Below are 25,179 nucleotides of genomic sequence, written 5' to 3'. Positions count from 1 at the left end.
TTAGGCAACATGTTCAAAGTCGGTGGGTGGCTCAAGGGCCATACACCCGGGCATTCAAAGAGTCTGGACTCTTTGGATGAGTTTGCACAGAGTGAGGCTTGTGGTATTCGTGAGGCAAAATGGGTTGCTGACGCTCGGTAGTTCAGGAAGCTATGGGTGGTAGGAATCCTACGGATCATTTTGCTTCAGGCAATGTGGCATGCAGAACTAATGGCGTGCCAACGTAGCTGTTAACTATATCATGGCCGACGATATCGAAAACGCCGAAATTCACCTTAACAAGGGCAGTTCTCCATTTCACCAGGTATGTATTAACGTTCAACTTGCAGACATATTCCATGGAGTGTTGAGCTTACATACTACAGCTTGGAGCAGGTGTATGCGTCTTCATAAGGGCAACGTTGGGTTTTGAACCGGAAATCGTCCGCGAAGGTCTCGTCAGATGCCCATTCCCGGTCTTCCGAACTTAGACTGACATGAGGCACAGCCGCCAATGCCTTGTATGTAGCCGAGAACTCAGCCTACGAACAACAGCGACGCGCTAGCAAAGACCCAAACTCGTATCGGTCGTCGATATACCCCCCGGGCACTGAATATGCGGTATGCATGGCGGAAGCACAGTTGATGAGTGCGGTTGTGGGCGTGCTCAACGAGAGCTTGACTGAGGCCATCAAGAGTTTCTACAAGCTGAGGAAAGCATATATTGCGTTGGAGGGTGTGATACAGAATGAGAAGAACTTCCTCAAGGAAAGGAGTACAAGCAGTCTCAACTCCTCAGGGTCGAGTAGCTCTTTAAAAGGTGGATCAGGCCCTTGGAGTTTGAAGAGTAGCAAGGTTCAGGGCTCCAAGGCTGCTGCACCTGCGAATGCATCTGCTGCAGGTTCGACGTCCGATCTTAAGCAGACTACGACAATTACCCCGGAGACAAAAAAGGCCGCACACGATGACAACGACGATGATTTTGAATTCGTGGATGCTGCAGAAGACCGGTCGGAGGTTGCAACACCTCTTGAATATACAGGTCACATTAATGTCCCTGTTGACAAGAATGCTTCAGTGGAACTAAACAATGCCCAAAAGAGAGTTGACGTGGAATCTAGTTCAGCACCGGCTCTACCTACAGCAGGTGAAAACTCATCTTCAATATCGAACGCCATCGAATATTTTGAGCAGCTCACATTAAGCGATGAGGGCCAGGACATTGCTTCGTTTAGCGATCACCCAGTAGATACTTTTGTTCTGTCTGGATCTAACTTTTGTTTTGGGATGTTACTACTCATTCTCTCATTTATACCGCCCTCATTTGCTACCTTGCTGAAGGTAGTCGGTTTCAAGGGTGACCGAGAACGAGGCATGAAAATGCTGTGGCAGGCGACCAAGTTTGACAACATCCATGGTGCCATGGCCGGTGTGGTCCTGATGGGATATCTAAATGGGTTTACAAACTTTTGCGACATTCTCCCATCACATGGAGAGGGTGCATATCCTAAGGAAAAATGCATGGCTTTGCTCCGCTACATGCGTGAAAGGTATCCCCAGAGTCATCTGTGGCTTCTTGAGGAATCACGAATGCTGGCATCTGAGAAAGAGCTCGAAAAGGCTGTTCAATTCATAGCCGAGGCGGGCGAGACGAAGCTCAAGCAACTCGAGGCCCTGAGCTGGTTCGAACGTAGTCTCAACAACATGTATATGCACGACTACGAGGCCGCTGCCGCTGGGTTCGACAAATGCGTCACCCTGAACAACTGGAGTCACGGACTATACTACTACATCATCGCCGCGTCCTACATCGAGTTGTACAGAAAAAACAAGACCACCAACCCCACCGAAGCAAAGAAGTACGGCGAAAAGGCCGAAGAGATCATGAAAAAGGTAATCCCCAACACGGGCAAAAAGAAGTTCATGGCCCGCCAACTCCCCTTTGACGTCTTTGTCAGCCGCAAGATCCAAAAATGGGAAGCCCGTGCCAAAGAATGGAAGTGCGGCCTCATAGACGCTGTCGGCATCTCGCCCATCGAAGAGATGATATACTTCTGGAACGGCTACAAACGCATGCGCAACGACCACCTCGCCGTCTCGCTCGCGAACCTCGCCTGGAGCGAATCTCCCGCCAACCCGCACTGGGACAAGGAAAACGTCGACGAGAAAGCTATACTACATGTTCTCCGCGCTGCTACGCTACGCAACATGGGGCAGCCGGCTGAAGCCAAGGTTCTTCTTGAGAAGGAAGTGTTGTCCGTGGATCGTGCGCTACTGACTGGAGGCCTGAAAGACAACTGGACGGCGCCGTGCGCACGGTACGAAATGGCGGCGAACATCTGGCGCGAGGCGGATGCAGAGGGGCATCCTGAGGAGCATGTTGAGGTGCTAGGGCAGTGTAGGGATTGGTTGGATGAAGTTACCAAGTGGGGGAGCTACGATTTAGATGCCAGGTACGTTTTTTCCTTTCTTCCTTTTTCTTTTGCGCATGAACTAACATGTTTCTTCTTTGCAAAGAATCGGAATAAGGATTACGACTGCGAAGGAGACGCTGAGGAAGTACGGGATTCAGTGTTGATGATTATGGCGGACCGGCGGGGTGGTGGACTTATGGGAACATGGTATAGACTGGGGCGGTATTTAGAGCACTTTTATATGTGGGGGGAAATCACGTACATATTCACGTACATATGCAAGGTGATTTACTGCACGACATCCTCGTATATGTATTATCTTGGGAACTTGCGGCGATTAGATAAGGCGATTTCGTTCCTCGACAAACTTTTCCCACATTCAATACACATAGGATAGTAGCGTTACCTGTTAGAAGGGAGGGAGATTCAACAAGCTATAACAACCAAGTTCAACTGTTACCATACGTGCTCTCTTTCTCTCTCGCGTTATTTCCCTTTGACCCACCTTTTTTCCCCTTCTGCTTCTTTCTGCTACGCCACAATTTCCCAAACGGGTAATTAACACCTAAATGATCGAGTATAGGGACACGGGTGGGGCTTTATTGTTTTACTTTTTTTCCTTCTTCTTTCTCCCCAACAATCTAGTTTCTTTCTTTTCTTTGTCTTGATCTCGTAGATGTTTGAATTGAGTGTAACAGAGTATTTTTTTCAATTTGCTGTTTGGGGTTTGTTTGATTGGGGAAATATATAGGGGGGGAGGATGGCGTTACGTTTGTGGAGTTTTGTTTGTTTTTGAGATTAAGGTTTCAAGGGTAGGGGGTGGCGGGACGGGTCGTAAGTGTTTGGGGCGAGTTTGTTCAGGAGGTGGAGGTAAGTTGTGGTGAAAGGGCGGGCTAACTGAATAGAGAGGTTGTTCCCGTTTAATTTCCTCATGTGGATGAAGAGGTTCTCATGTGGGGAGGGGAGAGGATGGGGCTCTTTTGTGGACTGCTTGGTTCGTGCCAAGGTGGGTTTGTGGGTGCGGCTCATGGTTCGTCTTCGCCACATCTACATGTGAATATGGCTTCAATTTTTTAGATTTCTGGGTGATTTGGCTTTGTGTATCAATTTGCAATCAATTGAGTTGTTTGAGAGGTATCATTGGGGGTCTGAAGACTTGATATAGAGTTCAATCATGCAATAGGTCTATATTATATAGGCAAACACCATATAGAAGTCAGACTACGTAGAATCACGATAACAGTACCGCAACACCATGGATGGGCCAATGATCCCTTTCTGGCTCTCATCATCCCACTACCTCCAAACTCAAAGTACGAAAACACATGTTGTGCTGAGCAAGCATTGTGTAAGCGTGGTCAACCCCAGTTGACGAGTAGCAAAAACCCACTCTACAGACCGAACAGCGCCGAAAAAGCAGCGTAATTGACCGACTAGAATCAACACATTTTCAGATTCCCTTCCCTTTGCAGTAAAACAACCAGGTGGTTGGAAATATCAAAGGGGGGAGGGTGGAGCACGGGGGCTGGAGGGCAGGGCAGAAGAAGAGGGGGGGCCTGAAAGCATCAGTGGCGATGTAAATCCGCCGAGGCGGCGTGGGCTTAGTTTTGTTTTTTGTGCCGAAAAGAGAGGACTCGAATGAAAAAGAAGGAGAGAAGAAAAGGCCGACGCCGATGGCGACCGATGCCGTCGGCGCGAATGTGAGCCATAGAAGGGTCGAAGGTCGGCCCAAGAGGGAAGTACGTCCGACAGAGAAAGTCCGAAGTAATGCGACTGCAATCAACGGGCGGGTTGTACTGAGATTGGACGTTGTTTTTGCCGTTAACGGTAGGTTTGGTATGACTGCGACTTAGGCGGGTGCCCGGGGATAGGGCGGAGATAAAAGGCGTGATGCAACAACCGCATCTACTGAGTCAAGCTCTTGAGGCAAATGCGTGGTTGATCTTCTTACTCTGATTCAGGTTGTGGGTTGGTGATGGACATGATCGTTGACATGCACCCCTGCATAGTAAGTAGCCCAGAGAACTACGCTTATCGACTTTGTATAGTAACTACACTACAGTGCAGCAGTTTTGAGATAGCATCGACTACACCATTACCACCACGACGAGTACGAATAGCCGCTATGATATTAAGCGCCCAACCTACACAACCTCACAGTCTCCATGCTTAATAAGTATCCACGGAGTCATAACCCTTTTCAGAAGACGATTTGTGAATCGTGCAGGGTGGAGTACAAGTATCGCCGGTTTCATGGGGCCGTGATTAACCCGGACCTGGCCAATCGACAACGGGACCGTATCCGATAGGTCGGGTAGGGGACTTAAGGTTACAACAAGATGCTGAACATATTGGTCCGACACCAATGACACAAGGAAAATAGAGTTTGGCAAGGCCTCATGAGGCTGCTGCTTGATAGTATCAGTCAGGGCAGGTTGATTGGGTGCTGCTTGCATGATTTGCGTCCAGGCGTTGCTGGTGAACTGACGTGAGAATGCAAGATGCGGGGGAGATGCGGGGAGATGAAAGGTCCACGAAATCAATTTAAGAGTAGTACCTGAATGAGGAAAGGATATGGTGAAACGACCTGGTTTTGTGATTTATTAGAACTACCTGGATGGTCTGGACTGTTCTCTAGTCACATAGTGGGAAATCTCGGAGCCGCCCTCATTCTGGCTCGACAATAACAACCGACGAGACTTGTTGCTGGCACACTTTTGTGGAAATCCCTTTTGCATCTCTTTTAGGCACCTTCCAAGCACGTGATGTGCGGTTGGTTGGTGCGGCGTTCGTTGCTCTTGTTTGTTGTTGTCGTCCTCAGTCGACCCTTCTCTTTACGCTTCTTCCTCCATCCTCACCTCCAATGCCACTGACAACGTCTTGCACCAGCTCCCTCAGTTGACTCTGCACCTCCTCAGAGTTGTAGTCGTCTCTCGCCGCCAACTCTTCAATCCGCCGCCGTATCTCCGGATCTGGTGCCTCAGCGGCATCTTCTTCCATAGTGCCCATATTGACCTTGACACCACCGGGTAATGGTGGCGGGGGGTGTACACTCTCAGTTTCTACAAGACCCGCTGGTATTGGCTCAGAACCAGTTCTCCGACTCCTCAGGTACTGGTATACTTCGTGTGCCTCGCCTTCTTCCTCGCCAATCTTGTCTTCGGCCGTTTGACCATCGCCATTGCGTATGCTAGTGTCTGCACCCAGCTCCTCGACCAGGCATTTTGCGACTTCGATTTTTTCGGCTGCGAAGAGGGGCGTCTCGCCGTCCTCGTCTAGAATGTTGACGTCGGCATTGAATTTTTGAATCAGGTCGCGCAGCACGGCGAGTTGGTTGTAGGAGGCGGCAGCATGGACCAGAGAGTAGCCATGAGCATCACGCGCCGAGGCCAGCTGTGGATGCTGCGCCAGCGACGTGAGGATGGACTGCGGGCGGGTGTCGATGAGGTTGAGCAACAGGTCAATGGTTGGCGGCGGTAGCGCCATGGTGGGCTGGCTGGCTTTGCTGCGCTTGTCTGACGGTGGCCGGCTTTCGGGCGTGCTGGATATCCGTATTTGTCCGTATTCGGACGCAGGAGACGCAGTCACTGGGGCTGAGCCTCGGTGCTGCACGACTGACTGTACCGTGCGTATGCGTCTGCGTATAGGCACAACACACAACTCCGGGCCAGCCCTAACAGCTAAGAAAAACCAAGCGCAAAAGATGACGTGGGCGGAGGTGTGGAGACTTTCCCCCTACCGTCGCAAATCATGTCCTGGACTAAACCCTGGCCGTCCTAGCACCCGCATTTCGACAGCCATTTTCATCATCATTCTCATGACCATCATCATCGCTTCTCGTATGGGCAATAGTGAACTTATAGCGTACGTCCATGTCCGTCCGACATCCAGTCCCAGCGCATACGCCAGTACGCCGGCGCAAACGCAATAGGCTGGCCACGCTCTGGGCGCCTGCTGAGACGCCGCCGTGTCCATTCAGGCCACCGCCTTGAGCCCTGCCCTCACAGCCTCAAGCCGTCCCGCTGGGCACTTGGCAGTTATCGCGTGCCCTCTTGCCTCACCCCTTGAACCCTTCACTCCGTCACTTATGATCTCTCAATCATCATATTACTCGCCCATGGTAGCACCATTCATGCTTGCACACGCTCCACACTACACACGTCAAACCACGCTTACTTTTCTTCTCGGTGACACGCACTAGCACTTCAAATCATACCCAAAACACTCGACACTCCCGCCAAGATCAACAAGTTCAAAGCACCCGTCCATGCGCCTGTCAATTTGAGCCGTCTGCAACGTTTGACACTCGCACTACTTGGTTCTAATCCTCTACCTCCATAAACCTCCATTTTGTTTGCGTCGTACACATTCTTTCTCGCATGGTAAACATGCAGGCTTTCAACGGAATTAGCAGACCGTCGGCACGACTGGTCGCATCCTACATCTTTGACTGGATCGTCATCATCGGCATCGCAGCCGTGGCCGCTGGCTGGGAGTATGTCGAACCTTTCCGCCGACCTTTCTCGCCCGTCGACCTCAACATCTCATACCCCTACCAGACGAGCGAAATGATCCCCACTTGGCTTCTGGTTGTTGTCTCGCTCGTTGCGCCTGCTGGTATCATCATGATAGTATGTCTTGTCTTTGTTCCTGGGCCCACGGCCGAACGCGGAACACCAAAGGCGCTGATTTGGAGGAGGAAGCTCTGGGAGTGGAACACGGGATGGATGGGCCTTGCGCTTTCACTTGCAACGGCCTTTTTGATCACTCAGGGCATGAAGAACTTATTTGGAAAGCCGAGACCAGACTTGCTGTCGAGGTGCAAGCCAGATCTTAACCGCATCGCCGACTTCGCCATAAACCCCGTTGTTGGAGATATCTTTGATCCAGCCTGGGTACTCGTCACTTCTGGTATTTGCACTCAGACAGACAACGATCGCCTCAAAGACGGCTTCAAGTCTTTCCCAAGTGGACACTCGAGCTGTAAGTCACTTCCTACGCCTCTCTTTGCCATGAACTTTTGCTAACCAACACCCCTTTAGTTTCATGGGCCGGTCTCCTTTACCTTACTCTCTTTCTGGCTTCCAAGTTCAGCGTTGCAATCCCCTTTCTTCCACCCCGCCCCTTCTCAACAAACCCAGCCTACACTTCGGCCGTCACCCCATCCAACCTCAAGAAGCAAGCTACGCTGCCAGTGCACAAGCAAGACACTTCTCTTTCATCCGCAGCGTACAGCGACGATGCTGTGGTCCCCATTCGGTACCAGAACGCTGCGCCGCCCGTATACACTCTGGTCCTTATTCTCGTACCTATTGGTTCTGCCATTTACATTACCAGCACACGCTACACCGACTACCGTCACTTTGGCTTCGACATGCTGTTTGGCACATTGATCGGCGTAACCTGTGCGTGGTTCTCCTTCCGCTGGTACCACCTCCCCGTCACGCGAGGTGCGGGCTGGGCCTGGGGACCACGAAGCTACGAGCGTGCATGGGGCATTGGCGTAGGCAGGGGTTCTTACGTTGGCACAGAGGGATGGAGTAAGGCGGGTGCAGGTGCAAGGAGGAGGACGGACGCCCAAATGGGTGCACACAGTGTGGACGACAGCGAGTTGGGTGTCCTTAACCATAACGGTGTGCCACATGCTGGAAACCCACCCAGCACAAGGCCTTCAAGGGGAGGTGCATCCCGTGATATGTAAATGCGTTGTTTGTTTTCCACCTAGGACGTTACATCAATTTTTAATGTCAAAACAAGTCTAATGAGACACACGGCATGACGGTCACTCGCTTTCTAGCAGCTTAGACTGTCTTTACTGCACTTTGTACATAGAGAAGTATCATACCCATCTGCTTTTATGTTTTTTTTTCTTCTTCTCCTACTGCAATAGACTGTAATATTGGAGACAATAGCGCTGGCTATACTATCACTTGTCGTATTAACACTATTAACTATCTACTATTGACAACAATTCCCTCCTCTCGCAAATACCAAGCAGTAATATAGAATTTAAATCATGATTACCGCCCAAGTCACAACCAATTAAAATCCCCAACCAACATTCCTGTATCTGAATATGCAGTCATCGTTGCATAGTTCTAGTGCTATCCTAGTGAAAACCTGATCCCCTTCCGTCCCTTCCGTCCCTTCCGTCCCGCTTAACCTTGATCTACCATACTGATTGTGCTATCCTGCATTAGCCCAAACCCCACCCAGACACACCCCAGATCCACAGCACATAAAGAACACACTACGCATGATGATCCGAACAAGTAAAATAATGCGGATGCAATGTACTTGGCATATCTACCAAACACTGTATTTTTTTTACCTCTGGGTCTTACAGAACACATATCTACTTGGCTGGCGAATAGCAGTAACACTCTCCTTTCAGCTAGGAGTGCAGTAAGGATATAGTAGTAGTCGCACGGACTATATGTATAAATAGGTAGGCTTACGTCAGATCTTGCTTTCAACGTTAATCTTGCCTTGCAGTTCTGTGTCATGGTACGATAGTTCGATGAGTGTGTCCTGTTCTTCTACTCTAGGCAAGCAAGTCTGGTGTGGAAGGGTGTTCATGTCGGCTGCATATGATGTACTTGAACTTTCTCTGTGGTCACTGTCACTGTCAAATTACCGTAACTGCTCAGCGTGCTTTTCACTAGGCCATTCTTCTGTCATGGATTAGGAAGAATTTTGAACGGTAAGATGTCGTGTTCGTCTTATTACAAGCAAGTAGTAATCAATACACTTGTGAACCACACAATCACCCGCAGGTTCACAAGTAACTGGAGAAAAACACATATGAGAAAACCCGTAGTCTAGCAAGAGGCATAATAACAACTACGTCCTTCCACGTGGGACCAGTGTCATCATCAAACCAACGGTACCTTACTTACCAGCGGGAGATATAAGGAGGTGTCGCTTTGGGTCTTGTCGCTTTGGGCTACGGTATCATGGCAAATCAAATGTGCTTTCAATGCTCCTATATATGTTTCTCAACCAGCTGGCAGTTGAATACCCTTTCAAGGTAGACCTGGACGCCGGTGTTGAAAAGACGTGCTGTTCCAACTCTTTCTCCACTACTCTTCAGCCGAAGCATGGCTATCAGAGTGCGTATATTCTGAGCGGTGTAGGATGTCTCTGGCCTAACACTGCTCTGTTCCATCGTATGAGCCACAGAGCTGAGGTCTCTACTGGCCCTTCTTTCCCCTGGACCTCTCCTCGTCCCTCTTGCGGTAAATCATGGCCGTGAAGGGGTCCTCCCACTTGCATGCAATCGAATAGGCAACTGCTACCAGCCCAGAAAGGAAGATACCAGCTGGCTTGCCATACCAGATTGCAGTAGCCAAGAAAGACATGGTAGAGCCATGGTACATGGGAGAGCTGGAGACGCTGAAAGGGAAGGTCGTGACAGGCTCATCCATGAGGATTCCGAAGTAGTCTCCGAGATAAGTACCAGTGACACCAAGGGCCCACATGGAGGTTACGACGAGGACATTTCCAGTGAGGAAAAGCGGAATTGCCGAGTACTTGATTACAGGAGACAGGAGTGCTGGATGTGTGGGTTGGTCTGCAAGAGCTTCATTGTAGCTGGGCTTTGTTAGCGGTCGAAGTCAATAGGCGAAGGATTGAGGTGCCCCGCGAATGACGTTTCACCCTCTGCACGTACAGGTAGTCCCTGAAGATACCCAGCGAAAAGATGGTCACAGCGAGTGCATAGCAACCAAGTCGCGAGTTACCACCGAAGATTTTTGTAATGACTTTGTTGTGGTATTCTGTCACTAGTTAGGCTTATGTTTTATGGGTGATTTCATAGCTGTCCGCAGCAATAACTGTCCAATACGTACCTTGCTGAGCTGCAATGCTATATCATATGTCAGTATGTTCTACGAAAGTTTGACGATGCCAACTCACTTCCAAAAGGTAGGGTTGAACGCAATGCTGGCCGCAGATACTGTTGCCTTGTAAGCCTATGTTTACAAGTGGGGCAAGGCTTGATCGCAATACTTACTCCAGAGACTGGGCTTGCTGAAATCGATGTATTCAGACATGATTTCGAGGACGGCGAGGTAGAGCTTGCACGAATAGCGACTAGAAAGATGAAAGAAAAAGACGAAAGTGACCCGTGTTAAGAGGGATTTGGGGATGTTGTCAGTTTACCGAGCTTGAGCATGTGTCGCTCGGCAGATGTGGAGCTACTGAACGTCATAGCTCGGCTTTGCGGACGAACCATCCGAATGAGGAGCGTCACGTGTAATATGTCGACATCCATAATTTAGTCGCGTTGTTACAACCTATATGACAGTAGATGTGGAAATTCCTCAGAGTCCTACGAAATGCAATGAAGGAATATGGCAAGACACACGTCACGTGATTCAGAAAAACCGAGGAAGATGCAAAAACTGCAAAAAAAACATACGACAGCGGGGATTCGCCAGTGGTCACCCACCTGACTACTAATCCGCCGATTTCAAGCTTGTATAGGCCAGATCGAACGGGATGGCTAAATTTCTTGAATCTATGGCCGTATGTGCCAGAAAAATAGGGATAGATATATTATATCCGTAGATATTTGGTGCTCGCGGACTGAATCTGCAATTTTCAAAGGATGCTATCAATATCACAAATTTTAGCACTATCACACTGAAACAAACCACCTGTCTTTCGCGCACTACAGAGGCTCATAAGTTCCAAAAAGCTAGGGATGGACAAACGATAGCGAACAATTAATTTATGCAGGATCTCAGTTACTTAATGGGGTCCAGGTGTGGCGTTCGTCTCTCGCAATTACATATAAGAGAGGTGACATTGCCGTCCTAAAGCAAAGAAAAAAGACAATTACAAGCCATTGTCGGCGCACGTGAATGGTCCACCAAATCCATCCGCTTTGTACCCATCAATAATTGATTGAACCGTAGCGTAGGTACCCGCAGTGAGGAACAACAGTCCAATCAGACAAAGTAGGATATTGAAGAAGAATCCAAAATATCCGCGGAGCCCACGTGTCCTCCAGTATCTTGGGCCGTACTTTTCCGAGCGAAGCTGAAAGTACGCAGCGCCCCAGAAAATGAAGCCAAAGAAGGAGTCGAAGAGCGAGCTCATGAGGGAGAGCAAGTCAGAGAAAAACGGAATGACTTCGGCAATGATGAAAGCCAGGACCCAGATGACGGCGAGAATTCCGGTCCATGTGAGCCAACCAACAGCGGTATGGTCGGTCCTGTGTCGCGATGTAGGTCCAAAGATGCGGAAGAGTACGAACCGTGCGGTTACGGAAGCGTACAAGACACCAAGGAAGATGATCGTAGGTACCATGAACGTGAATGATACCTTCTTGTAGACTTCGTTGGAGATCGAGCCAAACGCTGGAGAGGTCATGTAATTGGTGCCTGTGTATCCGTACACGACACCTCCCACGAGGGAAAAGACGATGACCTCACAGATGGTGACAGCCCAGAGCGCCTTTGGGAAATCCTTGGGTTCCCTCATCTCAGCAATGAAGCTGGGAAGAGTAATTTGACCAATGAAGGTGTAAGAAATGTTCATAAAAGCGCTCATTCCAAGGATAAAGGTGGTTCCAGGCGGAGGTACAGCATGGACTTCGAGCTCTCCCTTACTTGGGTAACCTGCAGGTTTTCCGTCGACTCCAGAGAAGGCTGCTGCGAGTATGACGGAGACGAAAGTGAACAAAGCGGAGCCGGTTGCGATTGTGGCTAGAGTGTTGAATGTACGGGGAAGAGAAGCCACAAACGAGATAATGGCGGTGATGGCAGCGAATGTAATTGTGCATGTTCCATGTGAAGTGATTGTGTTCCACCATTTGGCTCCCACAAGACAGTGCAGACCCATGATGAAGACGTCTATACGAGGCGTTAGTCGAGTACACAGCGAATGAACAACATGGAGATTGGCTTACTGTTTAGAACGAACATGACTGCGGTAGCATAAAATGCCCACTTCTTGTTCCAGAAAAGCATTTGGCCAATGTCACAGACATCTCGGATCTGGGGGTGGCGCATACAAAACTCCCTGGAATAGCGTTAGAAGGTGCATGCTATCATGAGCAATAAAGATAAAACCCACCATGTCGTCAAGGATGTATAAAGGACGAGACCCGCAATCACCGCTGTGAGTATAAGACCTGGTACCAACCCCAAAATCGAATAACTCCACGGAAAACTCATGATAGCCAAACAAATGTATTCTGAGAACAAGAGAGCTGCAGTCTTCTTCCAGCTGCAGGTGCGATATTTCAAAACGTTGTTGGCCTCGAGTTCAATCTGTTTGCCGATCGTTATGCTGGCGTCTGAAATGTCATCGTTGGTAGGCGCAAGAATTCCTTTTGCGGCGGCAGCTTCGGGGTCGTAATTCTTCTCTCGGTCATTGGCGACTTTGTCGCTGCTGCTGTGGCTCATGTTGTCGGATGGTGAGACCTTGCGACCCAATAGACCTTTCAACGCCATTTCAGGCAGCGGATACACCTCTTAGAAGGTGTGTAGTAAAAACGACAAGGGGAGGTTGGTTCCGGGAGCATTAATTGCGCAGGTAGGACGTGGATGTTCCGGAGTGGAAGCAACTTGTACCACAGGTAAAAGGGCCCGGCAAGCCGATCGTTATATATCCTGAGTGAGGGAAAGAGATGGCGAAGAGACTGCTCCAGGATGGCTAGGCTAAGATTAGTGGGGGGATGGAGAGGTTCGGTGAAAGCGAACAGCGAGCATAAGAGTGGATCGCTTCCGGTCTGCTGGCGCCACGCCATGACTGCGACACCCTCCAACCTCGCCTCCATGAAATTTCCGCGTTAGGCCCATGATCGGCAGTGCTGCTTTGCTGGGGCTCCTGTCAGCGAGACCATGTTCATATGTATCAACCTCCTCAGACTGCTACTTTGTGACCATTAATCGAGGCCTGATCTTCGGCCTGATGGCTTTGACAAGCGACTCTCACGACCAGGATTTCACCCTCACACCCTTTCTGCAAGGCCGGCAGCCTGTTACACGCGGCAAAAGTGAGAACAGCCATCCTGATGTCACAGTGCGTCCAATAAGCACTGTGGCTAAGCTCCACACCCCTCGACTTGGCTTGCTTAGCTTACGCGAACCTGCGGGCCATGCGACGCAACCAAGCTTCGCCAATCCTCCCGCGGGGAACATAAGAAATCTTCCTCTCTGGCTGGTCTGGAGCCGTTATCAGTTGGACAGAGTCGTGCCGCATCTGCGTCTGTGGCTGACGGGACGGCTCTGACGTCGCGGGTTGGGGATTTATGCTGATGAACAATAAATTCGCCATATGACGTGCTCTCGCACCTGGTCGCTGACCGGGTTGCATCCGGCTTAGCACATCGGAGCACAACGTCTTCTACATATGTATGCGCAATAGGCACACACGACTCATCATTCATCTTGGAAAGCCCATATCGTGGACACGTTCAGTATGTTTCACAGCGAGAGATGGCTCGAACTGACCCCACTATCGCGTCTTTTGACCGTTGTCGGCAACCGCCTTTGTCTTTTTGTGGAGGTGGCGGGTGGCGTTCCATCTGCGGATTCTATTGCTAACATCTAGACTTTGAAATGTGTTTTTCAGAAACTATTACTGAGCTATTCGTTTCCTCTCTTCTCTCTTTTCTACTGAAAAAAAAGAAGAGTAAAACCAGACGCGCAAGAATGGTGCTTCTCGCATTCTCAATAATGCGCACCGTGAAACAAAAGAAAAGACAAGAAAACGCCTTCGCTAACAAACATTCTATAAACTCAGGTATACCTCCTCCCGCCGCGTACGCCAGAAATTAAATCAAGCTATCTCCTCCACTTCCCCAGTTCATCTGTTGCTGAGACTGTTGCTGCTGTTGCTGCTGCTGATTTTGTGTTTGTGCTCGCAAACTCGCCATACTATTGTTCATACCCATACCCATACCCATGCCACTTTTAGAGCTTGCCGTTCTACTGCCCATGCTCGGTGGAGGTGCTATACTAAACGTGCCGGCACCACTGCCTGCCGCTGATTTCATAGGTGGCGGTGCAATACTGAAAGACGAATACGGGTTACCGTAAGCCTGAGACTGTGCTGGCGGAGGTGCCATAGAAGGGAAGCTAGAGAACGAAGATGAGTTCGTGGACATGGAGTTTGTTGCTTTGCTCCAATCAATACTTGAGCTTTGTGTCGAGGTACCACTGGGAGATATAACGTTGTTCATGCCCATTGCCGGTCTTGACTGTTGCTGAGGTTGAGTAAAAGATGGGCTGCCGATACCGGGATTGGCTGCACTTAAAGCTGGGAAGGACGAGTTGAGCGAATTGAGTGTCGTGTCCGGTGTGACAGAACGACCCTGTGGTTTGGGAGCTGAGAGATTCGTCATCGGTGGAGGAGACACTGGAGGTGTCGACCAGGAGAATGTTGGGCCTGGAGATGCATTGTTGGACCCCATCCGATTGTTTGATGGACGCGAAGGGAGAATTGTTGAGGACGTTGCAGATGATGGAGCGTTTGCCCACGCGTCTCCTCCAAGCATGTCTGTACCACCAGAAGATCCCTGTTGCCCACCCCGTACGAGAGCTTCAAAGTCTGCCTCACCATTCCCATTGCTGGTGTCGAAGCCATTCGTGGTAGATGGGCCTCCAAACGTCATGAACTCGTTGCGTGTGGTTGCTGTCGAGCTATTTGCGCCCAACTCTTGTAGTTTCCGGGTCTGCTCATTCTCCACACGTGCTGATGTCGACTTGATGAGGCTCATGTATGCTTGGAATTGGGGAAGGTTAAGTAAGGGCCCCAAACTGAATTGCCACAGAATGGGCAGAACATCCATAGCTAGGAAATCGCTATCAACTGAATTGCTGATAGCCTTGAAGACATCTAGTGCAGCCATCTGTAATAGTTAGCTTTCTGTTTTGTGATTTGTTTGGTCAAACATACCATGACTGCAGGCTCCTTTGTCTTGATAGCACGGAGGAGCGGCACAACCTTTTCCTGGATGGTGTACTTGTCGAGGATTGATACATTGGAGCTTTTGGTCTTGGGGGCCGCTACCACACCAGTCAGGCCGTCACCCTGATAGTCGTCCTGCTGTTCATTTCCGCCACCACAAAGAGTCTTGAAAGCTTCCAGACCACGAATCTTAATACCCATACTGCTGGTCTTTGCAAATATGCTGGCAATAACAGGGAACAGCTCGTTCTTAACAGTCGAGAAGTCAAGAATCGGCAAAACGACAGGTAGGGTACGCAGGGCCGCATCGACCAGAGAGTGAGTAGGAGACTCAAGAGCATAGTTGATAATAGGAAGGATATCATCCTTGAACTCCTTGCCACTGCAGTTATCCGCAGCGACCTGTATGTTTTCGAGCACAACCATGAGTCCGGCTTCCTTCAGACTGTCTCTTTCCTGACCTGGTGCTTTTGTATTTGTAGCCGCCGGATTCAAGAATGTCTCTCGCAACTTGGGAATGACCTTTTCGGTGAAAGCCTTTTTACCAGACGGAAGCATGGTGATGATCTTGAATACATTCTGAAGGATCAGCGTGAGGAGCTCGCGGTCCTTCATCTCCTCGAGCAAAGCCGGGAGTATCTTCTTGTCTACCACGGATTTTGGAAATTGGTTCAAAATGCGTGGTAGGCCCCTCATAAATTGTGACTTCTCATTGGGAGTCTTTGCTGGCAGCGAGTCGAGAAATCGAATCGTAGATACCAAGATGTTGTCAAAGTATTGTGCCTGTTGGAACTCTCGAGCGTCTATTCGTTGCGCAGGGCGCCTTGTAATCAGGCGATCCAGGACCCCGTTGGTAAGATCCCGTGGCAGTGGCTGTGAAGACATGAAGTTGTTGGTTTTGCTGGGCACTGAAGACGACGACGAAAAAGCCCGCTTGTACGAGGAAGAGCTTCCATTGAATTCAAGTGGGCTTTTGTGCGGCGAGTTGTATAGCGCGATTATGAGCATACCCAGACTGAACATGTCTGCTGCAGGTGTTATGTTGTTGTCCATGACGAAATCAGGCGAGGAGTAATCGAGGTTGAGCTGAACGTGTCGAGGGAGTCGGGCATCGTAGTTGAGGACTTCGGCAAGTGAAATCGGCGTTACGGACGTGGGTTTCGTAGAGTTCTCCGGAGGCGTTGCGAAGCCTAAACCTGATATTTTCCAATCAGACTATCACCGCGATCAGTAATTTGGGGCATGTATAGCATTGCGACTACCTACTTTAGCGTTGATAAAGATGGCGTCAGGCGTTAGGTTGGCATGTACCAAACCAGCGCTCTCATGCAAAAACTCCAGTCCTTTTGCAATCTGTAACAAGCCCTTCTGTATCTCGAGTTCGTCAATCTCGAGTTCGCGCCTGCGTTTCTGGCCGTCTGCTTCTTCGATGACATAGCGACTGCGACGTCCTCCAACACCACCAGCCTTCTCTTGTTCGTCCTTTTCCAGTAACAGGCCAGAAAGAGAGGCTGTGACAGGCTCCGTTGCAAACATGAGGCCTCCGCCGCGCGTTTCCTCAACAGGTTCCACTAACTCCAAGACACTCGGGTGCCGTAATCTAGCGAGCGAGCTGGCCTCTTTCTTGAGCCGTTCAACCACCTCCTCATGCGCCCGCTTGAGCCCCGAAGCTGCAGAGCGGCCGCCGAAGCCGGCGCCAGCAGGCGGTTCCAACGACTTCTTGTCGAAGATAAAGACGGAGGCCGCCTTGCCCGTTGATTTCTTCTTGGCGTCGTATATCTTCCATGGCCCTGAATAGGATGTGGGCTGCGGACTGAGGGTGTAGTTGCTCGAGATGTTGGAAGTGAAGGACTTTAGGGCGTTGGAGAACATGGTGCCAGTAGTCTCGCCCGCGCGGCAATGTCGTGGGTGTAGGGCGAGGGCGTCATGGACTGTGGCTTCTTAGGCTTGGATTCGCGTAAGAGTCTGAGACAGCTGGGCCCGAGAGATCAAATTCCAGGCATCTCAGATGGCAACCCTCTTTTCCACGCGGCGCTCCGAACCGTCTCGGCTGCTAGCGGATCGTCAATGTAGGCACGTTGAATGATAGTTGAAGCCAAGTGTTAGACCCCACGCGAGCCACGGTCCAGGGGTGTCTTTTTAGTGTACGTCGCGTGCATGAACACGACGCTGTGTGTACAGGTATGCCGCCGCCGCCACAGACGCATCAGCACTCTAGGCAATGACGCGAATAACCTCAAATATCCGCCTTGGTAGTCTCCATCCTTCGGCCACGCCCTTTCGCATGTGGCGGTGAGGCCGGGCGTTTGTAATTCGATATGACTGTTCGCATCGCTGGCTGGTAGGGGCTCCGATTACGTCTAGACCCCAGTCAGGTCGCATAGTCCGAAAGAATAAACCTTTGACACGACTTGCAACTCCCATCCACGTTCACATCTATTCGGCTTGTGCATCATACATCACAATGCTTCAGCAGCAGTCTTCGCGATTGATCTCCTCGCTGTCCCATTGTGCGTTCCGCTCGTCAGCAGCACCGCTCAGCGCCTCGCTGCGATGTCGGACGAGCAGGCCGTACAGCATACACGCCGATGTATCTGTTGGCGAAAAGATCAGGGACATTGATCCCACCAAGCTCAGCATCACCAGGACGACCACACCAAAGGACCTGTTGCCTCCAGAGGAACTCGTCTTTGGTCGTAATTTCTCAGGTAAGAGCCCCTGCCGCAGTAGACCATGTAGTAGACTGCAACTGACACACAATTCTCAGACCATATGCTCTCGCTCGAATGGACAGCAACCCAAGGATGGCTTCCAGCGCGCATCACGCCCTACCAGAACCTCAGTCTCGACCCCGCGACCTGCGTCTTCCACTATGCATTCGAGTGCTTCGAGGGCATGAAGGCCTACAAGGATAAGAGCGGCAACATTCGGCTCTTCAGGCCGGATAAGAATATGGCCAGGCTGAACAAGTCATCTGCCCGAATTGCATTGCCTACATTTGACCCAGATGCCCTGACTGAGCTCATTGGCAAGTTTGTCAAGGAGGACGAGCGGTTCGTTCCCGAGTAAGTTCGCTCTTGAGCCCTGTGTACATCACCACGCATACAACTAACCACATGGCAGTGCACGAGGATACTCTCTCTACCTTCGCCCCACCATGATCGGCACTCAGCGCACACTCGGTGTAGGCCCTCCGGCTTCGGCACTGCTCTATGTGATTGCTTCGCCAGTTGGCCCCTACTATCCCACCGGCTTTAAGGCCATTTCGCTCGAAGCCACAGACTATGCTGTGCGCGCATGGCCAGGAGGTGTCGGTGACAAGAAGCTTGGTGCCAACTACGCGCCATGCATTGTACCACAAATGCAGGCTGCAAGCCGTGGATTCCACCAGAACTTGTGGTTGTTTGGTGAGGAGGAGTACATTACCGAAGTAGGCACCATGAACCTGTTCGCTGCGATCAAGAACAAGGAGACTGGAAAGCCAGAGCTGCTCACTGCGCCGCTCGACGGTACCATTCTCGAGGGAGTCACACGCGACTCTATTCTCGAGCTTGCGCGAGAACGCTTGGTGCCCAAGGGCTGGACTGTGACTGAGCGCAAGTTCACAATGAAGGAAGTGGCCGATGCCGCTGACGAGGGACGCATGATGGAGATCTTTGGCGCAGGAACCGCGGCCATTGTCGCCCCAGTCCGAAAGATCAGCTGGAAGGGACGTCTCATCGACTGCGGGCTCGAGGATCACGTTGAAGCTGGACCTGTTGCTCAGCAGATGAAGGAATGGATGGAGGCGATCCAGTATGGTGACGAGGACCACCCATGGAGGTATGTGCACTGCAATTACAATGCCGATGTCGATCAATTGCTAACACACAACAGCTACAAGGTCCTTTAAACAAGGAGAGGCTGATCAAAAGTCATGCTGTCTTTTGCGTTATTTCTCTATACAGGTCATGAGACGGATAGACGTGATGAAGGACATTGCGGGGCTATGGATGCGTGGGGTGATGCGAAGAATTATAGAAGGCAATGTCCTTGCAGTAGACTAGAGGTGCCTCAACCACGCGTTTGTATCTGTGCCAATTCAGCCAAGTCTTGACTGGGCGAGCGAAGTAATGTCGTGTCAAATATGAGGGTGAACGCTGAGCCCATGTACCTGGATGGATGGATGAATGTATGTATGACGTTCCCACATGGGGCATTATTAGCATGCAGCTAGCTCCCGAGCTCCTCTGCACGCTGTTTCCTCTCCGCCCGCTGCCCTCTGCCGCCTGCTCTCCGCCCACACGCTCAGTGCACCGCCGACTGTCGCCAATTGCCCGCCAGAGCTGCGCTGCCCGCCCCTTTGACATTGCCAGTACACGTCCCATTGTATCCCCCCTCGCGCAATTCGCACAATGCTGGCCGGCGCACTCTGCCGCTTGGCAGCCGACGTCCCCAGGGCGTCCCCACACAATGTGCCGCAACTCGCACGCCACCTCGAGCGCGTGCTCGTTATTCGCAGCGCCGCTGAATCCTCCCCCGCCCGCGCCTCGTCGCGCGCCTACGCGTATGCCCGCTCCTATGCTACGACTACACGCGCAACCAAGCCCACGGCCACGGTGAAGAAGGCGGTCAAGGCGGCCGCAAGCGAAAAGACCCCGCCAAAGAAGAAGAAGGTTGCGCCGGCAAAGACGACTGCAAAGAAACCAGCAGCCAAAAAGACAAAGAAGAAGCCAGCAGCCAAGAAGCCAGCGGCCAAGAAGGCGGCCCCGAAGCGTGTGAAGAAGGTACTGACCGAGGAAGAAAAGGAGAAGGCCAAAATCCGTGAGCTGCGCGCAAAGGCCTTGAAGGAGCCCGTCGGGCAGAGGCCGGTCTCGGGCTACAATGTCTTTGTTGCTGAGCTCCTCAAGGGCAAGCCAAGAGGTAGCGAGACTCAAACGGCTAAGATCACAAATGCTACTAAGGAATTCAACAACCTATCACCTGCACAGCTCGAGGTAAGAGACTACAGCTCCAGCCAACACCTGCCTCATACACGTGTGTACTAATGGCCATGCTTAGCACTACAACCACCTTGCCAACGAGCAAAGTGCCGCAAGGAAGGCCGAGTTCGACAAATGGATCCAGTCCCACACCCCGGAACAGATCCGCATTGCCAACCTTGCTCGCGCCCAGCTGCGCAGGAGATTCGCCGGCAAACAGAAGGGTAACCCCGCCTACACTGCCAAACTACACGATCCCCGCCGCGTCAAGGCCGCGCTGAACCCCTACGCCTTGTTCTTCCGAGCCAGACACGCCAGCGGTGACTTCAAGGGCATCTCCGCTGTCGATGCCTCCAAGCTCATTGGTGCTGAGTGGAAAGCATTGAACGAGAGTGAGAAGCAGGTACGTTCTTTTTCGCCAACTGAAAAGTTAGCGTACAAATCATGGTACTAATGTGAGAATCAGAAATATCACAGCGAAGCCAACGCTCTAGCTACCAAGCAGTAAAGACGTAAATACTATATATGTAACACAATTACCGCCCTTGCACTACATTGAGCAGGTTGCCTTTTCAATACCCATCAACTTGCCTTTGTTCTGCTTCCACACTACACTCTGTGCGACTGTAGTCCCTTTGTTTTCCTTTGTATGCCGGTTAGAAGGTTTTAAGGGAGGGGGGGGGGGAATGTAATACCACTGTACACCCATCTAGGCTGGCTACTAGATCTTTGGCGGTCGGTTTTTCTTCAAGGCCAGGCTAGGTTCAAGGAATTGAATGAGGGTTATACGATTACTGTATGTAGCTGAGACATGTTTCCAATGAGTTTATCCCCTTATTTTGGTTTTGGTTTTCTTGTGTTTTGAAGGTCTAATGGAAGATGGGTCTACGCGAGTGTATGGAGTGTTGTGACTTGCCGTTTTTCCCCTTTACAATCAGACGTCTAACGCGTCCTTTCTTTTTCTTCTTCTCTACTTTTGCCCCATGAGGCTTTTTTATCACACCATAGCAGTTCGTCACAAATACAAGACTAATCGCATGACATGCATGGATGTACCCCGCAAAAAAGCAACCAGTAAGCAAAAAATAATCAGAGTAAAAACAAAACTTACACGTCTACCCCGCCTGTCAAAACATACCAGACAAACACTCATACATGCATCTACACACACATGTTGCCAAAAGTAGTTTAGTAACGTCAAATTCACTCGTCGCTCCATTCACAGCACAGCACAGCACGAAACTTATTCCACATATGATAATTGATTACAGCATCTTTTCGCTAACAAGAAGTTTCAAGGAGAATGGTGCCGTTGCCCGTGACGATGCTTTGTCGCGGGAATCAAGACTACCACTCCCGCATCATTGCACCCCCCATAGAGGCACGGCCCGATTGCTCACAGTACGAATCGAATTGATAACATGGTTGTTGGCCCGCATTCGCAATGATCCAACAGCCAAGCCCAGCAGGGATATTTAGTCTTGACCACTCTACTCCTCAGCCTCGAGAGGAGCCTCCTCGTCATACTCCTCCTCACCCTCGGAGACGGAAGCCTCCTGGTATTGCTGGTACTCGGAGACCAAATCGTTCATGTTGGACTCAGCCTCAGTAAACTCCATCTCGTCCATACCCTCACCAGTGTACCAATGCAAGAAAGCCTTGCGCCTGAACATGGCAGTGAACTGGTCACCAACACGCTTGAACAGCTCCTGGATCGAGGTCGAGTTACCGACGAAGGTGGAGGACATCTTCAGGCCGCGAGGAGGAATGGAGCAGAGGGCGGTCTGGACGTTGTTGGGGATCCACTCAACGAAGTAGGAAGAGTTCTTGTTCTGGACGTTGCGCATCTGGTCCTCAACCTCCTTCATCGAGACCTTACCGCGGAAGTAGGCGGAGCAGGTCAGGTAGCGACCGTTGCGGAAGTCGGAAGCAGCCATCATGTTCTTGGGGTCGAACATTTGCTGGGTGAGCTCGGGAACGGTGACGGCGCGGAAGGAGTGGGCGCCACGGCTGGTAAGAGGAGCGAAACCAACCATGAAGAAGTGGAGACGGGGGAAGGGAACCATGTTGACGGCAAGCTTCCTCAGGTCAGAGTTGAGCTGACCGGGGAAACGCAGGCAGGTGGTGACACCCGACATGACGGCGGAGACGAGGTGGTTCAGGTCGCCGTAGGAGGGGTTGTTCAGCTTGAGAGTCCTCATGCAGATGTCGTAGAGAGCCTCGTTGTCAATGCAGAAGGTCTCGTCGGAGTTCTCAACCAGCTGGTGGATGGAGAGTGTGGCGTTGTAGGGCTCGACAACGGTGTCGGAGACCTTTGGCGAGGGCACAACAGAGTATGTAGCCATCATGCGGTCGGGGAACTCCTCACGGATCTTGGAAATGAGAAGCGTTCCCATACCGGCACCGGTACCACCACCGAGAGAGTGGGTGATCTGGAAACCCTGGAGGCAGTCGCAGCCCTCAGCCTCGCGACGGACGACATCGAGGACCTGGTCGACGAGCTCGGCACCCTCGGTGTAGTGACCCTTTGCCCAGTTGTTACCAGCACCAGACTGGCCAAAGACGAAGTTGTCGGGGCGGAAGAGCTGGCCAAAGGGGCCAGCGCGGACGGCGTCCATGGTACCGGGCTCGAGATCAACGAGGACGGCACGGGGCACGAACTTGTTGTTGGAGGCCTGCTGCAGATCAGTATTGGTCTTTTTTTCCGTCGGACCTTCAGGGGGCGACGCACTTCGTTGAAGTAGACATTCATGCGCTCGAGCTGGAGGTCAGAGGTGCCGTTGTAGACACCAGAGCCATCGAGACCATGCTCGCCGGAGATGGTCTGCCAGAAGGCGGCACCAATCTGGTTACCCTGCAGAGTCTGTTAGAAGCCGCGTCGACGACTTTTGCTGGGAGCGAAAACATACGCATTGACCGGTCTGAAGGTGAACCTGTAGTAGAGAATGGCTGTTAGCTGTCTTGTTTGCAATCTCGTGTTGTCCCTGAATGCAGATCGCGGGGCAAGGTTGCGCCACGCGCTGGACCCGAGGGAGGGTCGGATACGTACAATCTCACGCATGATGGCGGTTTGGGGTGTGGGATATGGAAAGTAGAGAGGTGAGAGTGTGAGGAGCTGTGTTTGGGGCGGGTGGATGGGTGTTGGTGATGTGGAGAGGCGGTGTGAAGGGGAGCAGTTAAACAAACTGTGCGGGTCTGCACAGGCCAGGCCCCCTCGCGTCGGCGCTAAGCACAACAGGCACCAGCTTTGTACATAATCTGGTGCTACTACCGATATGTCCACGCACAACAAAGGGCATAAGCAAAGGCCATGTCGAGCGCTGCACCGTGTCCATCTACACGTATACCTGCATCTACACCTACATTTACATCTATCCGTCTATAGATTGGCTTCATTGCGCATGCCGAAAAAAGAAAAAAACTAACAGCATTCCGACAGGTACCAGCCAGTAGTTGCATGTAGTAGTACGCCCATGGCAACCCCAGCATGCTACGCTTCCTTCTTCGCATCTCTTCCTCTAGCCCTTACCTCGGGCACCGTCCACACATTTGGCCACTGCAACTCGTACTCGTCCTGTCTGTAATTAAGACAGTGCCTGAGCCAAATGCCCCACACAATGTAGAAATATGCCCCAAGCCCAGTCATCAAGTGCCTGTCTGTGTCAGTCTGTGTCACTGCAAGCACGTTGCGCATACGCACCACCATCCATGCCCCTCGAGCACGAAGCCCCAAGGCATGCCGACTTGCCTCCGCCACCAGATCAGCCGCGAGCAGAACACGTTGTCAAGATTCCAGATGGCAAACCCACCCAGGAAGATGCTGAGGCCAAATGCAATCATCTTCCACATGGTGCTCAGAATCTCTTCGTCTCGCTGGTTTTCCTGTCGCACTGCCTTTGCACTCCCATCCAGACGCGGGTTCGCTGCCTCTCTCTCCTGCGACCGGAAGCGCGGTCGGATATTGACCTCCATTACGTAGAGGGCGCGAAAGAACACAACTGCTGTAAGAACTGCGTATGCATTCTGGTGAAAGGTTGGATTTTGCAGATAGTGGTAGTAGAGCGTGATGAACACGGCAAGCGACGTGAGGCAGATGGCGAGTACCGTGGAATACAGTCGTGACTTGCCGTAGGAGAACGTGGCATAGTTCATTAGACATGTCGTGTAAATCATCGAAAGCTCATCGACAAGCTGCATGGGGTCTGTCGTCATCAGGAATGGGTTCACAGCGTTCCTTCCCCCCCTCTCTCCCCTTCTCTCTGCTGCTAGACGTACACTTCAATGTCGCGTGAAACAATAAACTGCCGCTCCCGACAAGCAAATAGCCAACAAAGCTAACAAGAAAGACTGTATCGTGTCCATACTTCAAGCAGCTGCGAATGCCCTTTGTAGCTAGGTATACGAACAAGAGGTTGGTAAAGGTATTCACCGCTTCAGCGACAAAATGTGTAACAACATAGTTCTTGATGCAGTCTTGTCAGTAACGCACACTGCTAAAGGTATTCGTCAGATGCAATCAACACACCTCCTCACACCAGTCCAGTGTGCTTGTTACCGGAGAAAAGTAGCCATCTTGTTCAGGCGGATACGCTATTGACGGTAGTTGAGAGAGCAACCCAGACATATTGGCGCCGAAAGGGAATCGTGAAGATGGACAAAAAAGAATGAAAAAAAATGGATGAGCTACCACGCGTTCAATGCTGGATGATCACAGTTATACGTATCTAGTCTCGGACTTGCCGGAAGTGGGAGCCTCCCGAAAGCCGGTTACAACACAACACAGCATTAGAAAAAGGAAATTTGGATACGAAATAGCGAAACGACCGCAAGGTTACATTTAAAACTTGGGCCATTTAATCAATTGAGTTCTGAATGCTTCGTCTCAAATATCCTCGATATGA

General features: G+C 51.1%; 12 protein-coding genes across 12 annotated transcripts; 5 read left to right on the top strand and 7 right to left on the bottom strand.

Annotated features, from left to right (window-relative positions):
* Window positions 1-9: 9 nt before the first annotated feature.
* On the top strand, window positions 10-2,557 carry COCCADRAFT_33176 (uncharacterized protein; the record flags this gene model as incomplete). Its single annotated transcript, XM_007709876.1, has 6 exons — window positions 10-91; window positions 142-159; window positions 228-304; window positions 366-432; window positions 488-2,432; window positions 2,497-2,557. The coding sequence occupies 6 exons, from the start codon at window positions 10-12 to the stop codon at window positions 2,555-2,557; spliced, it is 2,250 nt and encodes a 749-aa protein (XP_007708066.1).
* Window positions 2,558-5,210: 2,653 nt separating this feature from the next.
* COCCADRAFT_33175 (uncharacterized protein) lies at window positions 5,211-5,879 on the bottom strand (the record flags this gene model as incomplete). The annotated part of the gene is made up of 1 exon (XM_007709875.1): window positions 5,211-5,879. The coding sequence occupies one exon, from the start codon at window positions 5,877-5,879 to the stop codon at window positions 5,211-5,213; it is 669 nt and encodes a 222-aa protein (XP_007708065.1).
* Window positions 5,880-6,772: 893 nt separating this feature from the next.
* COCCADRAFT_85153 (uncharacterized protein) lies at window positions 6,773-8,094 on the top strand (the record flags this gene model as incomplete). Its single annotated transcript, XM_007709924.1, has 2 exons — window positions 6,773-7,376; window positions 7,436-8,094. The coding sequence occupies 2 exons, from the start codon at window positions 6,773-6,775 to the stop codon at window positions 8,092-8,094; spliced, it is 1,263 nt and encodes a 420-aa protein (XP_007708114.1).
* Window positions 8,095-9,586: 1,492 nt separating this feature from the next.
* On the bottom strand, window positions 9,587-10,447 carry COCCADRAFT_22821 (uncharacterized protein; the record flags this gene model as incomplete). The annotated part of the gene is made up of 5 exons (XM_007709847.1): window positions 9,587-9,986; window positions 10,066-10,171; window positions 10,244-10,260; window positions 10,311-10,350; window positions 10,408-10,447. The coding sequence occupies 5 exons, from the start codon at window positions 10,445-10,447 to the stop codon at window positions 9,587-9,589; spliced, it is 603 nt and encodes a 200-aa protein (XP_007708037.1).
* Window positions 10,448-10,643: 196 nt separating this feature from the next.
* On the bottom strand, window positions 10,644-10,940 carry COCCADRAFT_85008 (uncharacterized protein; the record flags this gene model as incomplete). The annotated part of the gene is made up of 1 exon (XM_007709923.1): window positions 10,644-10,940. A coding segment is annotated over one exon (297 nt), but the record flags the coding sequence as incomplete, so codon positions are not given.
* A 294-nt stretch (window positions 10,941-11,234) lies between these two features.
* COCCADRAFT_33171 (uncharacterized protein) lies at window positions 11,235-12,856 on the bottom strand (the record flags this gene model as incomplete). Its single annotated transcript, XM_007709874.1, has 3 exons — window positions 11,235-12,253; window positions 12,310-12,422; window positions 12,477-12,856. The coding sequence occupies 3 exons, from the start codon at window positions 12,854-12,856 to the stop codon at window positions 11,235-11,237; spliced, it is 1,512 nt and encodes a 503-aa protein (XP_007708064.1).
* Window positions 12,857-14,181: 1,325 nt separating this feature from the next.
* Window positions 14,182-17,189, bottom strand: COCCADRAFT_22819 (uncharacterized protein; the record flags this gene model as incomplete). The annotated part of the gene is made up of 3 exons (XM_007709846.1): window positions 14,182-15,258; window positions 15,306-16,532; window positions 16,584-17,189. 3 exons carry the CDS (start codon window positions 17,187-17,189, stop codon window positions 14,182-14,184), a joined length of 2,910 nt encoding a protein of 969 aa, XP_007708036.1.
* Window positions 17,190-17,781: 592 nt separating this feature from the next.
* Window positions 17,782-19,209, top strand: COCCADRAFT_1505 (uncharacterized protein; the record flags this gene model as incomplete). Its single annotated transcript, XM_007709828.1, has 4 exons — window positions 17,782-18,025; window positions 18,085-18,382; window positions 18,441-19,139; window positions 19,194-19,209. 4 exons carry the CDS (start codon window positions 17,782-17,784, stop codon window positions 19,207-19,209), a joined length of 1,257 nt encoding a protein of 418 aa, XP_007708018.1.
* A 502-nt stretch (window positions 19,210-19,711) lies between these two features.
* On the top strand, window positions 19,712-20,786 carry COCCADRAFT_85173 (uncharacterized protein; the record flags this gene model as incomplete). Its single annotated transcript, XM_007709922.1, has 3 exons — window positions 19,712-20,293; window positions 20,358-20,681; window positions 20,745-20,786. 3 exons carry the CDS (start codon window positions 19,712-19,714, stop codon window positions 20,784-20,786), a joined length of 948 nt encoding a protein of 315 aa, XP_007708112.1.
* Window positions 20,787-21,189: 403 nt separating this feature from the next.
* On the top strand, window positions 21,190-21,465 carry COCCADRAFT_85032 (uncharacterized protein; the record flags this gene model as incomplete). Its single annotated transcript, XM_007709921.1, has 1 exon — window positions 21,190-21,465. A coding segment is annotated over one exon (276 nt), but the record flags the coding sequence as incomplete, so codon positions are not given.
* Window positions 21,466-21,768: 303 nt separating this feature from the next.
* On the bottom strand, window positions 21,769-23,339 carry COCCADRAFT_33166 (uncharacterized protein; the record flags this gene model as incomplete). Its single annotated transcript, XM_007709873.1, has 4 exons — window positions 21,769-22,953; window positions 23,010-23,132; window positions 23,188-23,211; window positions 23,328-23,339. The coding sequence occupies 4 exons, from the start codon at window positions 23,337-23,339 to the stop codon at window positions 21,769-21,771; spliced, it is 1,344 nt and encodes a 447-aa protein (XP_007708063.1).
* Window positions 23,340-23,768: 429 nt separating this feature from the next.
* Window positions 23,769-24,902, bottom strand: COCCADRAFT_85012 (uncharacterized protein; the record flags this gene model as incomplete). Its single annotated transcript, XM_007709920.1, has 4 exons — window positions 23,769-23,931; window positions 23,979-24,480; window positions 24,554-24,740; window positions 24,804-24,902. The coding sequence occupies 4 exons, from the start codon at window positions 24,900-24,902 to the stop codon at window positions 23,769-23,771; spliced, it is 951 nt and encodes a 316-aa protein (XP_007708110.1).
* Window positions 24,903-25,179: the final 277 nt, after the last annotated feature.

Source organism: Bipolaris zeicola (genome assembly GCF_000523435.1).
Source record: "Bipolaris zeicola 26-R-13 unplaced genomic scaffold scaffold_12, whole genome shotgun sequence".
Taxonomy (NCBI): Eukaryota; Fungi; Ascomycota; class Dothideomycetes; order Pleosporales; family Pleosporaceae; genus Bipolaris; species Bipolaris zeicola.
This window is presented reverse-complemented; position numbering and strand designations above follow the sequence as displayed.